General features: G+C 53.2%; 1 protein-coding gene across 1 annotated transcript in view; it reads left to right on the top strand.

The window, feature by feature from the left end:
* LOC125686387 (zinc finger protein ubi-d4-like) overlaps positions 1-15,960 on the top strand; it is a 51,762-nt gene extending 35,802 nt beyond the window's left edge. The window contains 3 exon segments of the mRNA XM_048930307.1: positions 9,443-9,555; positions 11,347-11,428; positions 15,879-15,960. Of these exon segments, the coding sequence (XP_048786264.1) occupies positions 9,443-9,555; positions 11,347-11,428; positions 15,879-15,955 (272 nt within the window). The 3' untranslated portion in view covers positions 15,956-15,960.
* The last annotated feature ends 2,915 nt before the right edge of the window (positions 15,961-18,875 follow it).

The raw sequence follows: 18,875 nt of genomic DNA, 5'->3' as shown, positions 1-18,875 counted from the left end.
AATGGGTCTTTGTGGTGGAATTCCCATCCATGGGCTCCTCCAGGCCTTTTCCATTGGGATTTTCTACCCCAAAATGGGTCTTTTTGGTGCAGTTTGTGTCCATGGGCTCCTCCAGGCCTTTTCCTCCTTCATTTCATGCCCCAAAAATGGGTCTTTGTGGTGGAAATCCCATCCATGGGCACCTCCAGGTCTTTTCCTCCTTCATTTTCTACCCCAAAATGGGTCTTTTGGATGCAATTTGTGTCCATGGGCACCTCCAGGCCTTTTCCATTGGGATTTTCTACCCCAAAAATGGGTCTTTTGGGGGGAAATCCCATCCACGGGCTCCTCCAGGCCTTTTCCATTGGGATTTTCTACCCCAAGATGGGTCTTTGTGGTGGAATTCCCATCCATGGGCACCTCCAGGCCTTTTCCTCCTTGATTTTATACCCAAAAATGGGTCTTTTGGATGCAATTTGTGTCCATGGGCTGCTGCGGGCCTTTTCCATTGGGATTTCCTACCCCAAAATGGGTCTTTGTGGTGCAATTTGTGTCCATGGGCTCCTGCAGGCCTCTTCCATTGGGATTTCATACCCAAAAATGGGTCTTTATGGATGGAATTGGTGTCTATGGGCTGCTGTGGGCCTCTTCCTCCTTCATTTCATACCCAAAAATGGGTCTTTGTGGGTCTTTTGGATGCAATTCATACCCCAAAATGGGTCTTTGTGGTGCAATTTGTGTCCATGGGCTCCTCCAGGCCTTTTCCTGCTTCATTTCATACCCAAAATGGGACTTTGTGGTGGAAATCCCATCCATGGCCTCCTCCAGGCCTTTTCCATTGGGGTTTTCTAACCCCAGAATGGGTCTTTGTGGTGGAAATCCCATCCATGGGCTGCTGTGGGCCTCTTCCATTGGGATTTCATACCCAAAAATGGGTCTTTTGGATGGAGTTTGTGTCCATGGGCTCCTCCAGGCCTTTTCCTCCTTCATTTCATGCCCCCAAAATGGGTCTTTTCGGTGGAATTTGTGCCCATAAACACCTCCAGGCCTTTTCCTCCTCCATTTTCTACCCCAAAAATGGGTCTTTGTGGTGGAATTCCCATCCATGGGCTCCTCCAGGCCTTTTCCATTGGGATTTTCTACCCCAAAATGGGTCTTTGTGGTGGAATTTGTGTCCATGGGCTCCTCCAGGCCTTTTCCTCCTTCATTTCATGCCCCAAAATGGGTCTTATGGATGGAATTCATACCCCAAAATGGGTCTTTGTGGTGGAATTCCCATCCATGGGCTCCTCCAGGCCTTTTCCTCCTTGATTTTCTACCCCAAAATGGGTCTTTGTGGTGCAATTTGTGTCCATGGGCACCTCCAGGCCTTTCCCATTGGAATTTTCTACCCCTAAAATGGGTCTTTTTGGTGCAATTCCCATCCATAGGCACCTCCAGGCCTTTTCCTCCTTGATTTCATACCCAAAAATGGGTCTTTTGGGGGGAAATCCCATCCATGGGCTCCTCCAGGCCTTTTCCATTGGGATTTTCTACCCAAAAATGGGTCTTTTTGGGTCTTTTTGATGGAATTCCCATCCATGGGCACCTCCAGGCCTCTTCCTGATTCATTTCATACCCAAAAATGGGTCTTTTGGGTGGAATTTGTGCCCATAAACACCTCCAGGCCTTTTCCTCCTCCATTTTCTACCCCAAAAATGGGTCTTTGTGATGGAATTGCCATCCATGGGCTCCTCCAGGCCTTTTCCATTGGGATTTCATACCCCAAAATGGGTCTTTGTGGTGGAATTTGTGTCCATGGGCTCCTCCAGGCCTTTTCCTCCTTCATTTCATGCCCCAAAATGGGTCTTTGTGGTGGAAATCCCATTCATGGGCTCCTCCAGGCCTTTTCCATTGGGGTTTTCTACCCCAGAATGGGTCTTTGTGGTGGAAATCCCATCCATGGGCTGCTGTGGGCCTCTTCCATTGGGATTTCATACCCAAAAATGGGTCTTTTGGATGGAGTTTGTGTCCATGGGCTCCTCCAGGCCTTTTCCTCCTTCATTTCATGCCCCAAAAATGGGTCTTTTGGGTGGAATTTGTGCCCATAAACACCTCCAGGCCTTTTCCTCCTCCATTTTCTACCCCAAAAATGGGTCTTTGTGGTGGAATTCCCATCCATGGGCTCCTCCAGGCCTTTTCCATTGGGATTTCATACCCCAAAATGGGTCTTTTTGGTGCAGTTTGTGTCCATGGGCTCCTCCAGGCCTTTTCCTCTTTCATTTCATGCCCCAAAATGGGTCTTATGGATGGAATTCATACCCCAAAATGGGTCTTTGTGGTGGAATTCCCATCCATGGGCTCCTCCAGGCCTTTTCCTCCTTGATTTTCTACCCTAAAATGGGTCTTTTGGATGCAATTTGTGTCCATGGGCTGCTGCGGGCCTTTTCCATTGGGATTTCCTACCCCAAAAATGGGTCTTTGTGGTGGAAATCCCATCCATGGGCTCCTCCAGGCCTTTTCCTGCTTCATTTCATACCCAAAATGGGTCTTATGGATGGAATTCATACCCCAAAATGGGTCTTTTGGATGGAAATCCCATCCATAGGCACCTCCAGGCCTTTTCCTCCTTGATTTCATACCACAAAATGGGTCTTTTTGGTGGAAATCCCATCCATGGGCTCCTCCAGGCCTTTTCCTCCTTCATTTCATACCCCAGAATGGGTCTTTTGGGTGGAATTTGTGTCCATAAACACCTCCAGGCCTTTTCCTCCTCCATTTTCTACCCCAAAATGGGTCTTTGTGGTGGAATTTCCATCCATGGGCTCCTCCAGGCCTTTTCCATTGGGATTTCATACCCCAAAAATGGGTCTTTGTGGTGGAATTCCCATCCATGGGCACCTCCAGGTCTTTTCCTCCTTCATTTTCTACCCCAAAATGGGTCTTTTGGATGCAATTTGTGTCCATGGGCACCTCCAGGCCTTTTCCATTGGGATTTTCTACCCCAAGATGGGTCTTTGTGGTGGAAATCCCATCCATGGGCTCCTCCAGGCCTTTTCCATTGGGATTTTCTACCCAAAAATGGGTCTTTTGGGGTCTTTCTGATGGAATTCCCATCCATGGGCACCTCCAGGCCTCTTCCTGCTTCATTTCATACCCCAAAAATGGGTCTTTTGGGTGGAATTTGTGTCCATAAACACCTCCAGGCCTTTTCCTCCTCCATTTTCTACCCCAAAAATGGGTCTTTGTGATGGAATTCCCATCCATGGGCTCCTCCAGGCCTTTTCCTCCTTGATTTTCTACCCTAAAATGGGTCTTTGTGGTGCAATTTGTGTCCATAAACACCTCCAGGCCTTTTCCTCCTTCATTTCATGCCCCAAAAATGGGTCTTTGTGGTGGAAATCTCATCCATGGGCTCCTCCAGGCCTTTTCCTCCTTGATTTTCTACCCCAAAATGGGTCTTTTGGATGCAATTTGTGTCCATGGGCTGCTGCGGGCCTTTTCCATTGGGATTTCCTACCCCAAAAATGGGTCTTTGTGGTGGAAATCCCATCCATGGGCTCCTGCAGGCCTTTTCCTCCTTCATTTCATACCCAAAATGGGACTTTGTGGTGGAATTCCCATCCATGGCCTCCTCCAGGCCTTTTCCATTGGGGTTTTCTACCCCAGAATGGGTCTTTGTGGTGGAAATCCCATCCATGGGCTGCTGCAGGCCTTTTCCATTGGGATTTCCTACCCAAAAATGGGTCTTTTTGGTGCAGTTTGTGTCCATGGCCACCTCCAGGCTTTTTCCTCCTCCATTTTCTACCCCAAAAATGGATCTTTTGGATGGAATTCATGTCCATGGGCTCCTCCAGGCCTTTTCCATTGGGATTTCATACCCCAAAAATGGGTCTTTGTGGTGGAATTTGTGTCCATGGGCTCCTCCAGGCCTTTTCCTCCTTCATTTCATGCCCCAAAATGGGTCTTATGGATGGAATTCATACCCCAAAATGGGTCTTTTTGATGGAAATCCCATCCATAGGCACCTCCAGGCCTTTTCCTCCTTGATTTCATACCCAAAAATGGGTCTTTTTGATGGAAATCCCATCCATGGGCACCTCCAGGCCTCTTCCTGCTTCATTTCATACCCCAAAATGGGTCTTTTGGATGGAATTTGTGCCCATAAACACCTCCAGGCCTTTTCCTCCTCCATTTTCTACCCAAAAATGGGTCTTTGTGGTGGAATTCCCATCCATGGGCTCCTCCAGGCCTTTTCCATTGGGATTTCATACCCCAAAATGGGTCTTTGTGGTGCAATTTGTGTCCATGGGCTCCTCCAGGCCTTTTCCTCCTTCATTTCATGCCCCAAAAATGGGTCTTTGTGGTGCAATTTGTGTCCATGGGCTCCTCCAGGCCTTTTCCTCCTTCATTTCATACCCAAAATGGGACTTTGTGGTGGAATTCCCATCCATGGCCTCCTCCAGGCCTTTTCCATTGGGGTTTTCTACCCCAGAATGGGTCTTTGTGGTGGAAATCCCATCCATGGGCTGCTGTGGGCCTCTTCCATTGGGATTTCATACCCAAAAATGGGTCTTTTGGATGGAGTTTGTGTCCATGGGCTCCTCCAGGCCTTTTCCTCCTTCATTTCATACCCAAAATGGGTCTTTTGGGTGCAATTTGTGCCCATAAACACCTCCAGGCCTTTTCCTCCTCCATTTTCTACCCAAAAATGGCTCTTTGTGGTGGAATTCCCATCCATGGGCTCCTCCAGGCCTTTTCCATTGGGATTTTCTACCCCAAAATGGGTCTTTGTGGTGCAATTTGTGTCCATAAACACCTCCAGGCCTTTTCCTCCTTCATTTCATGCCCCAAAAATGGGTCTTTTGGATGGAATTTGTGTCCATAAACACCTCCAGGCCTTTTCCTCCTCCATTTTCTACCCCAAAAATGGGTCTTTGTGGTGGAATTCCCATCCATGGGCTCCTCCAGGCCTTTTCCTCCTTCATTTCATACCCAAAAATGGGTCTTTTGGATGCAATTTGTATCCATAAACACCTCCTGGCCTTTTCCTGCTTCATTTCCTACCCAAAAATGGGTCTTTTTGGGTCTTTTGGATGGAATTCCTGTCCATGGGCTCCTCCAGGCCTTTTCCATTGGGATTTCATACCCCAAAATGGGTCTTTTGGGTGGAATTTGTGTCCATGGGCTCCTCCAGTCCTTTTCTTTCATGATTTTCTACCCTCCAGGCCTTTACCATCTTGATTTCGTACCCAAAAATGGGTCTTTGTGGTGCAATTTGTGTCCATGGGCACCTCCAGGTCTTTTCCATCCTGGTTTTGTACCCAAAAATGGGTCTTTATGGATGGAATTTGTGTCCATGGGCTCCTCCAGGCCTTTCCAAGCATGATTTTCTACCCAAAAATGGGTCTTTTGGATGCAATTCCCATCCATGGGCTCCTCCAGGCCTTTTCCTCCTTCATTTCATGCCCAAAAATGGGTCTTTTGGGTGCAGTTTGTGTCCCTGGCCACCTCCAGGCCTTTCCCACCATGGTTCTCCCTTTCAGAACTGCCTTCCCCATTGGGATTCCCATCCATGGGCTGCTGTGGGTCTTTTCCATTGGGATTTTCTACCCAAAAATGGGTCTTTTTGGGTCTTTTGGATGGAATTCCCATCCATGGGCACCTGCAGGTCTTTTTCTCCTTCGTTTCATACCCCAAAATGGGTCTTTATGGATGGAATTTGTGTCCACGGGCTCCTCCAGGCCTTTTCCTTCCTGATTTTCTACCCAAAAATGGGTCTTTATGGATGTAATTTGTGTCCATGGCCACCTCCAGGCTTTTTCCTCCTCCATTTTCTACCCCAAAAATGGATCTTTTGGATGGAATTCATGTCCATGGGCTCCTCCAGGCCTTTTCCATTGGGATTTCATACCCCAAAAATGGGTCTTTGTGGTGGAATTTGTGTCCATGGGCTCCTCCAGGCCTTTTCCTCCTTCATTTCATGCCCCAAAATGGGTCTTATGGATGGAATTCATACCCCAAAATGGGTCTTTTTGATGGAAATCCCATCCATAGGCACCTCCAGGCCTTTTCCTCCTTGATTTCATACCCAAAAATGGGTCTTTTTGATGGAAATCCCATCCATGGGCACCTCCAGGCCTCTTCCTGCTTCATTTCATACCCCAAAATGGGTCTTTTGGATGGAATTTGTGCCCATAAACACCTCCAGGCCTTTTCCTCCTCCATTTTCTACCCAAAAAATGGGTCTTTGTGGTGGAATTCCCATCCATGGGCTCCTCCAGGCCTTTTCCATTGGGATTTCATACCCCAAAATGGGTCTTTGTGGTGCAATTTGTGTCCATGGGCTCCTCCAGGCCTTTTCCTCCTTCATTTCATGCCCCAAAAATGGGTCTTTGTGGTGCAATTTGTGTCCATGGGCTCCTCCAGGCCTTTTCCTCCTTCATTTCATACCCAAAATGGGACTTTGTGGTGGAATTCCCATCCATGGCCTCCTCCAGGCCTTTTCCATTGGGGTTTTCTACCCCAGAATGGGTCTTTGTGGTGGAAATCCCATCCATGGGCTGCTGTGGGCCTCTTCCATTGGGATTTCATACCCAAAAATGGGTCTTTTGGATGGAGTTTGTGTCCATGGGCTCCTCCAGGCCTTTTCCTCCTTCATTTCATACCCAAAATGGGTCTTTTGGGTGCAATTTGTGCCCATAAACACCTCCAGGCCTTTTCCTCCTCCATTTTCTACCCAAAAATGGCTCTTTGTGGTGGAATTCCCATCCATGGGCTCCTCCAGGCCTTTTCCATTGGGATTTTCTACCCCAAAATGGGTCTTTGTGGTGCAATTTGTGTCCATAAACACCTCCAGGCCTTTTCCTCCTTCATTTCATGCCCCAAAAATGGGTCTTTTGGATGGAATTTGTGTCCATAAACACCTCCAGGCCTTTTCCTCCTCCATTTTCTACCCCAAAAATGGGTCTTTGTGGTGGAATTCCCATCCATGGGCTCCTCCAGGCCTTTTCCTCCTTCATTTCATACCCAAAAATGGGTCTTTTGGATGCAATTTGTATCCATAAACACCTCCTGGCCTTTTCCTGCTTCATTTCCTACCCAAAAATGGGTCTTTTTGGGTCTTTTGGATGGAATTCCTGTCCATGGGCTCCTCCAGGCCTTTTCCATTGGGATTTCATACCCCAAAATGGGTCTTTTGGGTGGAATTTGTGTCCATGGGCTCCTCCAGTCCTTTTCTTTCATGATTTTCTACCCTCCAGGCCTTTACCATCTTGATTTCGTACCCAAAAATGGGTCTTTGTGGTGCAATTTGTGTCCATGGGCACCTCCAGGTCTTTTCCATCCTGGTTTTGTACCCAAAAATGGGTCTTTATGGATGGAATTTGTGTCCATGGGCTCCTCCAGGCCTTTCCAAGCATGATTTTCTACCCAAAAATGGGTCTTTTGGATGCAATTCCCATCCATGGGCTCCTCCAGGCCTTTTCCTCCTTCATTTCATGCCCAAAAATGGGTCTTTTGGGTGCAGTTTGTGTCCCTGGCCACCTCCAGGCCTTTCCCACCATGGTTCTCCCTTTCAGAACTGCCTTCCCCATTGGGATTCCCATCCATGGGCTGCTGTGGGTCTTTTCCATTGGGATTTTCTACCCAAAAATGGGTCTTTTTGGGTCTTTTGGATGGAATTCCCATCCATGGGCACCTGCAGGTCTTTTTCTCCTTCGTTTCATACCCCAAAATGGGTCTTTATGGATGGAATTTGTGTCCACGGGCTCCTCCAGGCCTTTTCCTTCCTGATTTTCTACCCAAAAATGGGTCTTTATGGATGTAATTTGTGTCCATGGCCACCTCCAGGCCTCTTCCTGCTTCATTTCATACCCAAAAATGGGTCTTTGTGGTGCAATTTGTGTCCATGGGCTCCTCCAGGCCTTTCCCACCATGGTTCTCCCCTTGGGAAGTGTCTTCCCCATCAGGATTCTCATCCATGGGCTCCTCCATGTCTTTTCCATTGGGATTTTCTACCCAAAAATGGGTCTTTATGGTGGAATTTGTATCCATGGGCATCTCAAGATCATTTCCATCCTGGTTTTCTACCCCAAAATGGGTCTTTTTGAATGGAGTTTGTGTCCATGGCCACCTCCAGGCCTTTTCCTCCTTCATTTCCTACCCAAAAATGGGTCTTTTTGGGTCTTTTGGATGGAATTCCTGTCCATGGGCTCCTCCAGGCCCTTTCCTCCTTGATTTTATACCCAAAAATGGGTCTTTTGGGGGGAAATCCCATCCATGGGCTCCTCCAGGCCTTTTCTTTCATGATTTTCTACCCCAAAATGGGTCTTTTGGATGCAATTTGTGTCCATGGCCATCTTCATACCATTCCCACCATGGTTCTCCTCTTGGGAAGTGTCTTCCCCATCAGGATTCTCATCCATGGGCTCCTCCAGGCCTTTTCCATTGGGATTTCATACCCAAAAATGGGTCTTTTGGATGGAATTCCTGTCCATGGGCTCCTCCAGTCCTTTTCTTTCATGATTTTCTACCCTCCAGGCCTTTACCATCTTGATTTCGTACCTAAAAATGGGTCTTTTGGATGGAATTCACATCCAGACCCTTTTCCCCCCCCATGGTTCCCCATTGGTTCACAGCTCACCTCCTGTCCCCCCCCCCTTGTCCCCCCCCCCATGGTTCCCCATTGGGACACAGCTCACCTCCTGTCCCCCGCCCCCATGGTTCCCCATTGGGACACAGCTCACCTCCTGTCCCCCGCCCCCATGGTTCCCCATTGGTTCACAGCTCATCTCCTGTCCCCCCCCTGTCCCCCCCCCCCATGGTTCCCCATTGGGACACAGCTCACCTCCTGTCCCCCGCCCCCATGGTTCCCCATTGGGACACAGCTCACCTCCTGTCCCCCCGCCCCCATGGTTCCCCATTGGTTCACAGCTCATCTCCTGTCCCCCCCCTGTCCCCCCCCCCCATGGTTCCCCATTGGGACACAGCTCACCTCCTGTCCCCCGCCCCCATGTTTCCCCATTGGGACACAGCTCATCTCCTGCCCCCCCCCCCATGGTTCCCCATTGGTTCACAGCTCACCTCCTGTCCCCCCCCCCATGGTTCCCCATTGGGACACAGCTCATCTCCTGTCCCCCCCCCCCCCCATTGGTTCACAGCTCACCTCCTGTCCCCCCCCCATGTTTCCCCATTGGTTCACAGCTCATCTCCTGTCCCCCCCCTTGTCCCCCCCCCCCATGGTTCCCCATTGGTTCACAGCTCACCTCCTGTCCCCCCCCCCATGTTTCCCCATTGGTTCACAGCTCACCTCCTGTCCCCCCCCATGTTTCCCCATTGGTTCACAGCTCATCTCCTGTCCCCCCCCCTTGTCCCCCCCCCCCATGGTTCCCCATTGGGACACAGCTCACCTCCTGTCCCCCCCCCCCCATGTTTCCCCATTGGTTCACAGCTCACCTCCTGTCCCCCCCCTGTCCCCCCCCAGGTCACCCCTCGTGCCTGCAGTTCACACCGGTGATGATGGCGGCGGTGAAGACGTACCGCTGGCAGTGCATCGAGTGCAAGTGCTGCAACATCTGCGGCACCTCTGAGAATGATGTGAGGGGGGGGGGCTGGGGGGGCAATGGGGGGCTGGGGGGGCAATGGGGGGCATTGGGGGACCCGGGGGGGCAACGGCATGGGGGTGGGGGGGGGGAAATCCCAATGGGGGGGACAGTGGGGACAGTGGGAGTGAGTGGGGAGAACCCCATATGGGGGCCATTGGGGACACTGGGGAGTGTATGGGGAGAACCCTATGGGGATGGGGGGTGGGGAAAACCCTGTGGGGGGGGCATTGGGGACATTGGGGACATTGGGGACAGTGGGAGTGAGTGGGGAGAGCCCTATGGGGGTGCGGGAGGGGATGTTGGGGGCACTGGGAGTGAGTGGGGACAATCCTATGGGGGGGGGGACATTGGGACCCTGTGGGGTCGACTCCATGGGGCACTGGGGACACTGGGAGTGAGTGGGGACGACCCCATAGGGGGGACATTGGGGACAGTGGGGACAGTTGGAGTGAGTGGGGAGAGCCCTATGGGGGTGGGGGGGGGGGGGATGTTGGGGGCACTGGGAGTGAGTGGGGACAATTCTATGGGGGTGAGGGGGGGGGAACCCCATAGGGGGGACATTGGGGACACTGGGAGTGTATGGGGAGAACCCTATGGGGGTGGGGGGACGTGGGGGACATTGGGAGTGTATGGGGACAATCCTATGGGGGGGACAATGGGGACATTGGGACAACCCTATGGGGGTGGGGGGTGGGGAAGACCCTATGGGGGGGGACACTGGGGACAGTGGGAGTGAATGGGGACAATCCTATGGGGGTGAGGGGGGGGGGAAAACCCTATGGGGGGATGTTGGGGACAGTGGGAGCGTGTGGGGAGAACCCCATAGGGGTGGGGGGGACACTGGGGACATTGGGAGTGAGTGGGGACAACCCCATATGGGGGCCATTGGGGACACTGGGAGTGTATGGGGAGAACCCTATGGGGGGGCATTGGGGACATTGGGAACATTGGGAGTGAGTGGGGACAATCCTATGGGGGTGAGGGGGGGGGGGGAAACCCTATGGGGGGACATTGGGGACAGTGGGAGTGTATGGGGAGAACCCTATGGGGGTGGGGGGTGGGAGAACCCCATAGGGGGGACATTGGGGACATTGGGGACAGTGGGAGTGTGTGGGGGGAATCCTATGGGGGGGGGGGAGGACGGTGGGGGTGGTTGGGGGTCATTGTACCCCATTGTTCCCCCAATTCCCCCATTACTCCCCCATTATCCCCCCATTCCCCCCCATTCCCCCCATTATCCCCCATTCCCCCCAATCCCCCATTATCCCCCCATTATCCCCCCCCATTATTCCCCCCCAATTCCCCCATTATTCCCCCCCAATACCCCATTATTCCCCCTTTATCCCCCCTCCAATCCCCCCCCAAATCCTCCATTCCCCCCACTGCCCCCCAAATCCCCCATTATTCCCCCATTCCCCCCCACTCCCCCCATCCCCCCCATTATCCTCCATTATCCCCCCCTTTATCCCCCTATTATCCCCCTATTACTCCCCCAAATCCCCCCATCCTCCCCCCATTCCCCCCCCATTATTCCCCCATTCCCCCATTATCCCCCCAAATCCCCCTTTATTCACCCCAAATCCCCCATTATCCCCCCATATCCCCCATTCCCCCTATCCCCCCCATCCTCCCCCCATTATCCCCCATTCCCCCCCTTTATCCCCCCCATCCCCCCCCATCCCCCCCATTATCCCCCATTATCCCCCCATATCCCCCCCATATCCCCCCCAAATCCCCCCCCCCTTTTTGACCCATTCCCCCCTTTTTCCCCCCCCAATCCCAGGACCAGCTGCTCTTCTGTGACGACTGTGACCGCGGTTACCACATGTACTGCCTCACCCCCCCCATGTCGGAGCCCCCCGAGGGTGAGTGCCCCAAAACGGGGCCAGAAAGCCCAAATTCCATTAAAAAACCCCAAAAAACCCCCAAAACCCCCCAAAAACCCCCCAAAAACCCTCAAAACCCCCCAAATGCCCCCCAAATCCCCCCAAAAACCCCAAATCCCCCCAAAGAAGCCCAAATTCCCCCCCCAAATGCCCCCAATCTCCCCCAAATCTCCCCAAATCTCCTCCAAAATCCGCAAATTCCCCCAAAACTCCCAAATCCCCCCCAAAAACCCCCAAAATCCCCCCCCCCAAAACCTCAAATCCCCCCCAGATCCACCCTAAAAGCCCCCAAAATCCCCCCAAAATCCCTCAAAATCCCCCAAAAACCCCAAATCCCCCCCAAACCCCCCAAAAAAAACCCCCAAAATCCCCCCAAACCCCCCGTAAGTCCCCCCTAAAACCCCCCTCAAAGCCCCCCAAATCCCCCCCAAACCCCCCTCAAACCCCCCCCGAATCCCTCCAAATCCCCCCAAAGACCCCAAAATCCCCCCTCAAAGCCCCCCAAATGCCCCCAAATTCCCACAAAAACCCCCAAATCCCCCCAAAAAACCCCCAAACCCCCCCAAAAACCCCCAAATCCCCCCAACCCCCCCTAAATCCCCCCTAAATCCCCCCAAAATCCCCCCTCAAAGCCCCCAAAATGCTTCCAAACCCCCCCAAATCCCCATAAGTCCCCCCCTCAAAACCCCAAATCCCCCCAAAACCCCCAAAATCCCCCCTAAAACCCCCCAAAAACCCCAAATCCCCCCAAACCCCCCCTTAAGTCCCCCCTAAAACCCCCCTCAAAGCCCCCCAAACCCCCCTCAAAACACCCCCAAAAACCCCAAATCCCCCCAAAATCCCCCCAAAAAGCCCCCAGAAAACCCCAAATCCCCCCAAAAAAACACCAAATCCCCCCCAAAATCCCCCCAAAAACCCCCAAAAAGCCCGTTCAAAGCCCCCAAAATGCTCCCAAAACCCCCCCAAAATGCCCCCAAATTCCCCCAAAACCCAAAATCCCCCCTCAAAGCCCCCAGAAAACCCCAAATCCCCCCAAAAAACACCAAAATCCCCCCCAAAACCCCCCCAAAAACCCCAAATCCCCCCAAAAAACCCAAATCGCCCCCAAATCCCCCCAGAAACCCCAAATCCCCCCAAAATCCCCCCTCAAAGCCCCCAAAATGCCCCCAAACCCCCCAAAATCCCCATTTCCCCCCCAAAATCCCCCTAAAAAATCCCCCCAAAAACCCCAAATCCCCCCAAAAAACCCAAATCCCCCCAAATCCCCCTAAAACCCCCCCTCAAAGCCCCCCTCAACCCCCCCAAATCCCCCAAAAAAACCCCTCAAAGCCCCCAACCCCCCCAAATACCCCCCAAACCCCAAAAACCCCCCAACCCCCCCCCCCAAAACCCCTCAAAATCCCCATTTCCCCCCCAAATTCCCCCCAGATCCCCCTACAAACCCCCCAAAATGCCCCCAAAATCCCCCCAAAAACCCCAAAACCCCCCAAATCTCCCCTAAAAAACCCCAAATCTCCCCCCAAAAACCCCCAAACCCCTCAAATCCCCCTAAACCCCCCCCAAATGCCTCCCAAAAACCCAAATCCCCCCAAATCCCCCCAGAAACCCCCCAAAAATCCCAAATCCCCCCCCCAAAAAACCCAAATTCCCCCAAAAACCCCAAATCCCCCCCACCCCCCCCAAAAACCCCCCAAATCCCCCCAAACCCCCCTAAATCCCCCCTAAAACCCCCCCAAAACCCCCAAAATGCCCCCCAAACGCCCCCAAATGCGCCCCTAAAACCCCAAATCCCCCCCAAAATCCCCCCAAAACCCCCCCAAAACCCAAATCCCCCCCAAATCCCCCCTGAAACCCCCAAAACCTCCCCTCAAAGCCCCCAAAATGCCCCCAAACCCCCCAAAAACCCCATAACACCCGAAAAACCCCAAATCCCCCCCAAAACCCCCCCAAAACCCCCAAATCCCCCTCAAAATCCCCCCTAAAACCCCCCTCAAAACACCCCCAAAAACCCCAAATCCCCAAAACCCCCCCCAAAACCCCCCCAAAAAACCCCATTCCCCCCCTGAAGCCCCCCCAAATGCCCCCAAACCCCCAAATCCCCCCCCCAAAACCCCCAATCCCCCCCAATCCCCCAACCCCCCCCCAAATCCTCCCTAAAACCCCCCTCAAAGCCCCCAAAACCCCCCCAAATCCCCCTAAGTCCCCCCCTCAAACCCCCAAATCCCCCCCAAAAACCCCCCAAAATCCCCAAAACCCCCCCAAAACCCCCAATCCCCCCCAATCCCCCCCCCCAAAACCCCCAAACCCCCCAAAAACCCCAAAATCCCCCCAACCCCCCCTAAATCCCCCCTAAAACCCCCCTCAATGCCCCCCTCAAAGCCCCCAAAATGCCCCCAAACCCCCCCAAAAACCCCAAAATCCCCATTTCTCCCCCCCCAACGCCCCCCAAAACCCCCCAGAAACCCTAATCCCCCCAAAATCCCCCTCAAAGCCCCCAAAATGCTTCCAAACCCCCAAAACCCCCCAAACCCCCTTCAAAACACCCCCAAAAACCCCAAATCCCCCCAAAATCCCCCCAACCCCCCCAAAATGCCCCCTAAACCCCCCCCCAAATCCCCCCAAATCTCCCCAAACCCCCTGTAAGTCCCCCTAAAACCCCCTTTAAAACCCCCCAAACCCCCCCCAAATACCCCCCAAACCCCAAAAACCCCCCAACCCCCCCCAAAACCCCTCAAAATCCCCATTTCCCCCCCCAAATCCCCCCCAAAACCCCAAAATCCCCCCCCAAAACCCCCAAAATCCCCCCAAACCCCCCCAAATGCGCCCCTAAAACCCCCAAATCCCCCCAAAATCCCCCAAAACCCCCCAAACCCCCCGTGAAACCCCAAAACCTCCCCTCAAAGCCCCCAAAATTCCCCCAAAATCCCCCCCAAACCCCCCAAAACCCCCCAAGACCCAAATCTCCCCCAAAAAACCCCAAATGCCCCCCAAATCCCCCCCAAAATCCCCATTTCTCCCCCCAAATACCCCCCAAACCCCTCAAATTCCCCCCCCAAAGACCCCAACCCCCCCCAAAATCCCCCCAAAGACCCCAAATCCCCCCTCAAAGCCCCCAAAACCCCCCCAAATCCCCATAAGTCCCCCCCCAAACCCCCAAATACCCCCCAAATCCCCCCAAAACCCCCCAAAATCCCCCCTAAACCCCCCCTCAAAGCCCCCAAAATCCCCCCAAACCCCCCCAAAAACCCCAAATCCCCCAAACCCCCCCTTAAGTCCCCCCTAAAGCCCCCCTCAAAGCCCCCCAAATGCCCCCCAAACCCCCCTCAAAACACCCCCAAAAACCCCCAAAATCCCCCCTAAACCCCCCCTCAAAGCCCCCAAAATCCCCCCCAAACCCCCCCAAAAACCCCAAATCCCCCCCACCCCCCCCAAACCCCCCCCAGAATCCCCAAAACCCCCCCAAACCCCCTTAAGTCCCCCCTAAAACCCCCCTCAAAGCCCCCCAGACCCCCCTAAATCCCCCAAAACCCCCCAAAACCCCCCCAAACCCCAAATCCCCCCAACCCCCCCCCAAAAACCCTCAAACCCCCCCCAAATCCCCCCAAAACCCCAAAACCCCCCCTCAAAGCCCCCAAAATCCCCCCAAAGCCCCCCCAAAACCCCAAATCCCCCCCTAAAACCCCCCTCAAAGCCCCCAAAATGCCCCCAAATCCCCCCAAATGCGCCCCAAAAGCCCGTAAATCCCCCTGAAACCCCCAAAACCTCCCCTCAAAGCCCCAAATCCCCCCCTAATCCCCCCCAAATCCCCCCTCAAAGCCCCCCAAAATGCCCCCAAAATCCCCCCCAAAAACCCCCAAAACCCCTCAAATTCCCCCCCAAAAACCCAAAACCCCCCAAAAACCCCAAATCTCCCCCTCAAACCCCCAAATACCCCCCAAAAGCCCCCCAAAAGCCCAAATCCTCCCCACCCCCCCAAATCCCCCCAAAATCCCCTCAAAGCCCCCAAAATGCCCCCAAATCCCCCAAAACCCCCCAAAAAACCCCAAATCCCCCCAAAGACCCCCCAAAATCCCCCCTAAAAACCCCCCTCAATGCCCCCCCTCAAAGCCCCCAAAATGCCCCCAAAATCCCCACCAAATCCCCCAAACCCCCAAAATCCCCCCAAAACCCAAAATCCCCCCTAAAAACCCCCCTCAAAGCCCCTCAAAGCCCCCCAAATCCCCCCAAATCCCCCCCAAATCCCCCCCCAAAACCCCCATTCCCCCCCTGAAACCCCCAAAATGCCCCCTAAACCCCCCCTCAAAGCCCCCAAAATCCCCCCCAAAACCCCCCCCAAAAACCCCAAATCCCCCCCAAAAAACCCAAATCCCCCAAATCCCCCCAAAATCCCCCCCCAACCCCCCCAAAATCCCTCTTTTTCCCCCAAAAGGGAGCTGGAGCTGCCACCTGTGTCTGGACCTGCTGAAGGAGAAGGCCTCCATCTACCAGAACCAGAACAACTCCTGATGCCCCCCCCCTGCACCCCCCCCGCGACCCCCCCCCATAATTCCCCCCCCCCTCCCCCCCCCCATCATTTTGGGTCACTTTGGGGCTTTTTTGGGGTGATTTTCGGTTCCTTTTCCACCCTTTTTTCCCCCTTTTTTTCCCACTCAAAATGGCGTCCATCCCCCCCCCTCAGTCACCAAACCTCAAAATGGCGCCCATCCCCCCCCCCCCCAGTCACCAAACCTCCCCCATTTTCCCCCTTCCGGCGCCGTTTTGGGCCCATTTTCCCCCTTTTTTGGTTCAAATCCCTCGGGGTCACCTTCAATTTTTTACACCTCTTCATTTTTTGGGGTTTTTTTTTGCCCATTTTCCTCTGTTTTCCCCCCATTTTCTCCCCATTTTCTCCCCATTGAAGCCCCCCCCCCCCCCCAGCCCAAACGAGGCCTTACACCCCAAAATCCCCCCCCAACCCCCCCCAAAATGGGGTGAAAAAACACAATTTTGGGGTCTCCCCTCCCCCCCCCCTTCGGACACCTCAAAATGGGGCAAAATCCCTCAATTTTGGGGTCTTTTCAACCACCACAAAATGGGGCAAAATCACTCAATTTTGGGGTCTCTTCAACCACCACAAAATGGGGCAAAATCCCTCAATTTTGGGGTCTCTTCAACCATCAAAAATGGGGCAAAACCCCTCAATTTTGGGGTCCCCCCCCCAATAAAAAAATCCCATTCTCAAAATGTGCCTCTTTTCACTCAAAAACCAACTTTAAAACCTACCTCCACCCCCCCCCCCAAAAAAAAACAACCCCAAAACCGACCAAAATCACCCCAAAAATCACCGGGTTTTGGTTCAAAATGGCGCCATTCCCCTCCCCCCCCCCCCCCCCCCGGCCGCCATTTTAGGCCCCCCTCCCCGCCATTTTTGGGCTGAAATTTGGGGGGAAATCGGCGGGTTTTGGTTCAAAATGGCGCCATTTCCCCCCTTCCCCCATTTTAGGCCCCCCCCCCCCCATTTTGGGGGCTGAAATTTGGGCTGAAATCACCAGGTTTGGTTCAAAAATGGGGCCGTTTCCCCCCCCCCCCCCCCCCAACCATTTTAGGCCCTCTCCCCCCCATTTTTGAAGTGAAATTTGGGGTCAAATTGCCAGATTTTGGTTCAAAACGGGGCCGTTTTCCCCCTCCCCATTTTAGGCCCCAACCCCCCCCCCCCCCCCATTTTGGGGGCTGAAATTTGGGCTGAAATCACCGGGTTTTGGTTCAAAATGGCGCCGTTTCCCCCCCTCCACCCCCTCCCTTTTTAGGCCCCAACCCCCCCCCCCAATTTTGGGGGCTGAAATTTGGGCTGAAATCACCAGGTTTTGGTTCAAAATGGCGCCGTTCCCCCCCCCCCCCCCCCAACCATTTTAGGCCCTCTCCCCCCCATTTTTGAAGTGAAATTTGGGGTCAAATTGCCAGATTTTGGTTCAAAACGGGGCCGTTTCCCCCCCCCCCCCCATTTTAGCCCCCCTCCCACCATTTTTGAGCTGAAATTTGGGGTGAAATCACCGGGTTTTGGTTCAAAATGGTGCCATTTCCCCCCCCGCCCCCCCACCGCCATTTTAGGCCCCATCACCCCCCCCATTTTTGGGCTGAAATTTGGGGTGAAATCGCCAGGTTTTGGTTCAAAATGGCGCCGTTTCCAACCCCCCCCTCACCCCCCCCCCCCCCCCCACCGCCATTTTGGGCCCCCAGCCATGGAAAAGTCCCAAATCCGAGGGATTTTGCCCCATTTTTTTTACACCCCCCCCCCCCCCCCTTGTTTTTTTTTTGGCTGCGTTTCGATCCAGGAAGAAAAACGACACCAAAATTCGCTCGTTTTCGTAATAAAAACGGAGACAAAAACAAAAGGATTTTTGGGGTGAAAAATGGGGATTTTGGGGGCGGGGGGGGGGATTTGGGGGGGGATTTGGGGGGGTTGTGGGTCTCGGTTTTGGGGTGAAAAAAGCTCTTTTAAGGGGTTTCGTTTTGGGGGGAAACTGAGGGTTTTCTGCCCTCGTTTTTGGGGTGAAAAAACCCTTTTTTAGGGTTTCACTTCTGTGTCGAAAATGAGGATTTTGGGGCCCTCATTTTTTGGGGTAAAAAAGCCCTTTTTTAGGGTTTTCCATTGGGCTGAAACTAAGTGTTTTCTGCCCTCATTTTTGGGGTAAAAAAGCCCTTTTTTAGGGTTTTCCATTGGGCTGAAACTAAGTGTTTTCTGCCCTCATTTTTGGGGTAAAAAAGCCCTTTTTAGGGTTTTACTGTTGTGTCGAAAATGAGGATTTTGGGGCCCCCCATTTTGGGGTATTTATTGGGGGAAATAAATAGGATTTAGGGTTTCGTGGGGGGGAGGGGGGCACTTCCGGGCTCGTGACCCCCAAATGACCCGGAAGTGACTCCGCCGCGACCCCTCAGGCGCTGTCCTGGGTGCTGACGGCGCTCAGCGGGACGCTGACCTCCTCGTCCTTCAGGTGGCCCGCGCTGCGTGGAGACCCCGAAACCTTCAGTTCTTACCCCAAATCCTTCACTTCTTACCCCAAAACTTCTGTTCTTACCCCAAATCCTTTGCTTTTCAACCCAAATCCTTCAGTTCTTACCCCAAAATCTTCACTTCTCACCCCAAACCTTCAGTTCTTACCCAAATCCTTTGCTTTTCAACCCAAATCCTTCACTTCTTACCCAAAATCCTTCACTTCTCACCCCAAATCTTCACTTCTTACCCCAAATCCTTCCATTCTCACCCCAAATCTTCACTTCTCACCCCAAATCCTTCCATTCTCACCCCAAATCCTTCCGTTCTGACCCAAATCCTTCACTTCTTACCCCAAATCCTTCCGTTCTTACCCCAAATCCTTTGTTTTTCAACCCAAATCTTCACTTCTCACCCCAAATCCTTCCCTTCTTACCCCAAACCTTCAATTCTTAC

This window comes from Lagopus muta, chromosome 38 (genome assembly GCF_023343835.1).
Source record: "Lagopus muta isolate bLagMut1 chromosome 38, bLagMut1 primary, whole genome shotgun sequence".
In the NCBI taxonomy this organism is placed as follows: Eukaryota; Metazoa; Chordata; class Aves; order Galliformes; family Phasianidae; genus Lagopus; species Lagopus muta.
Note: the sequence above shows the minus strand (reverse complement) of the source record. Positions and strands in the feature narration are given on the sequence as shown.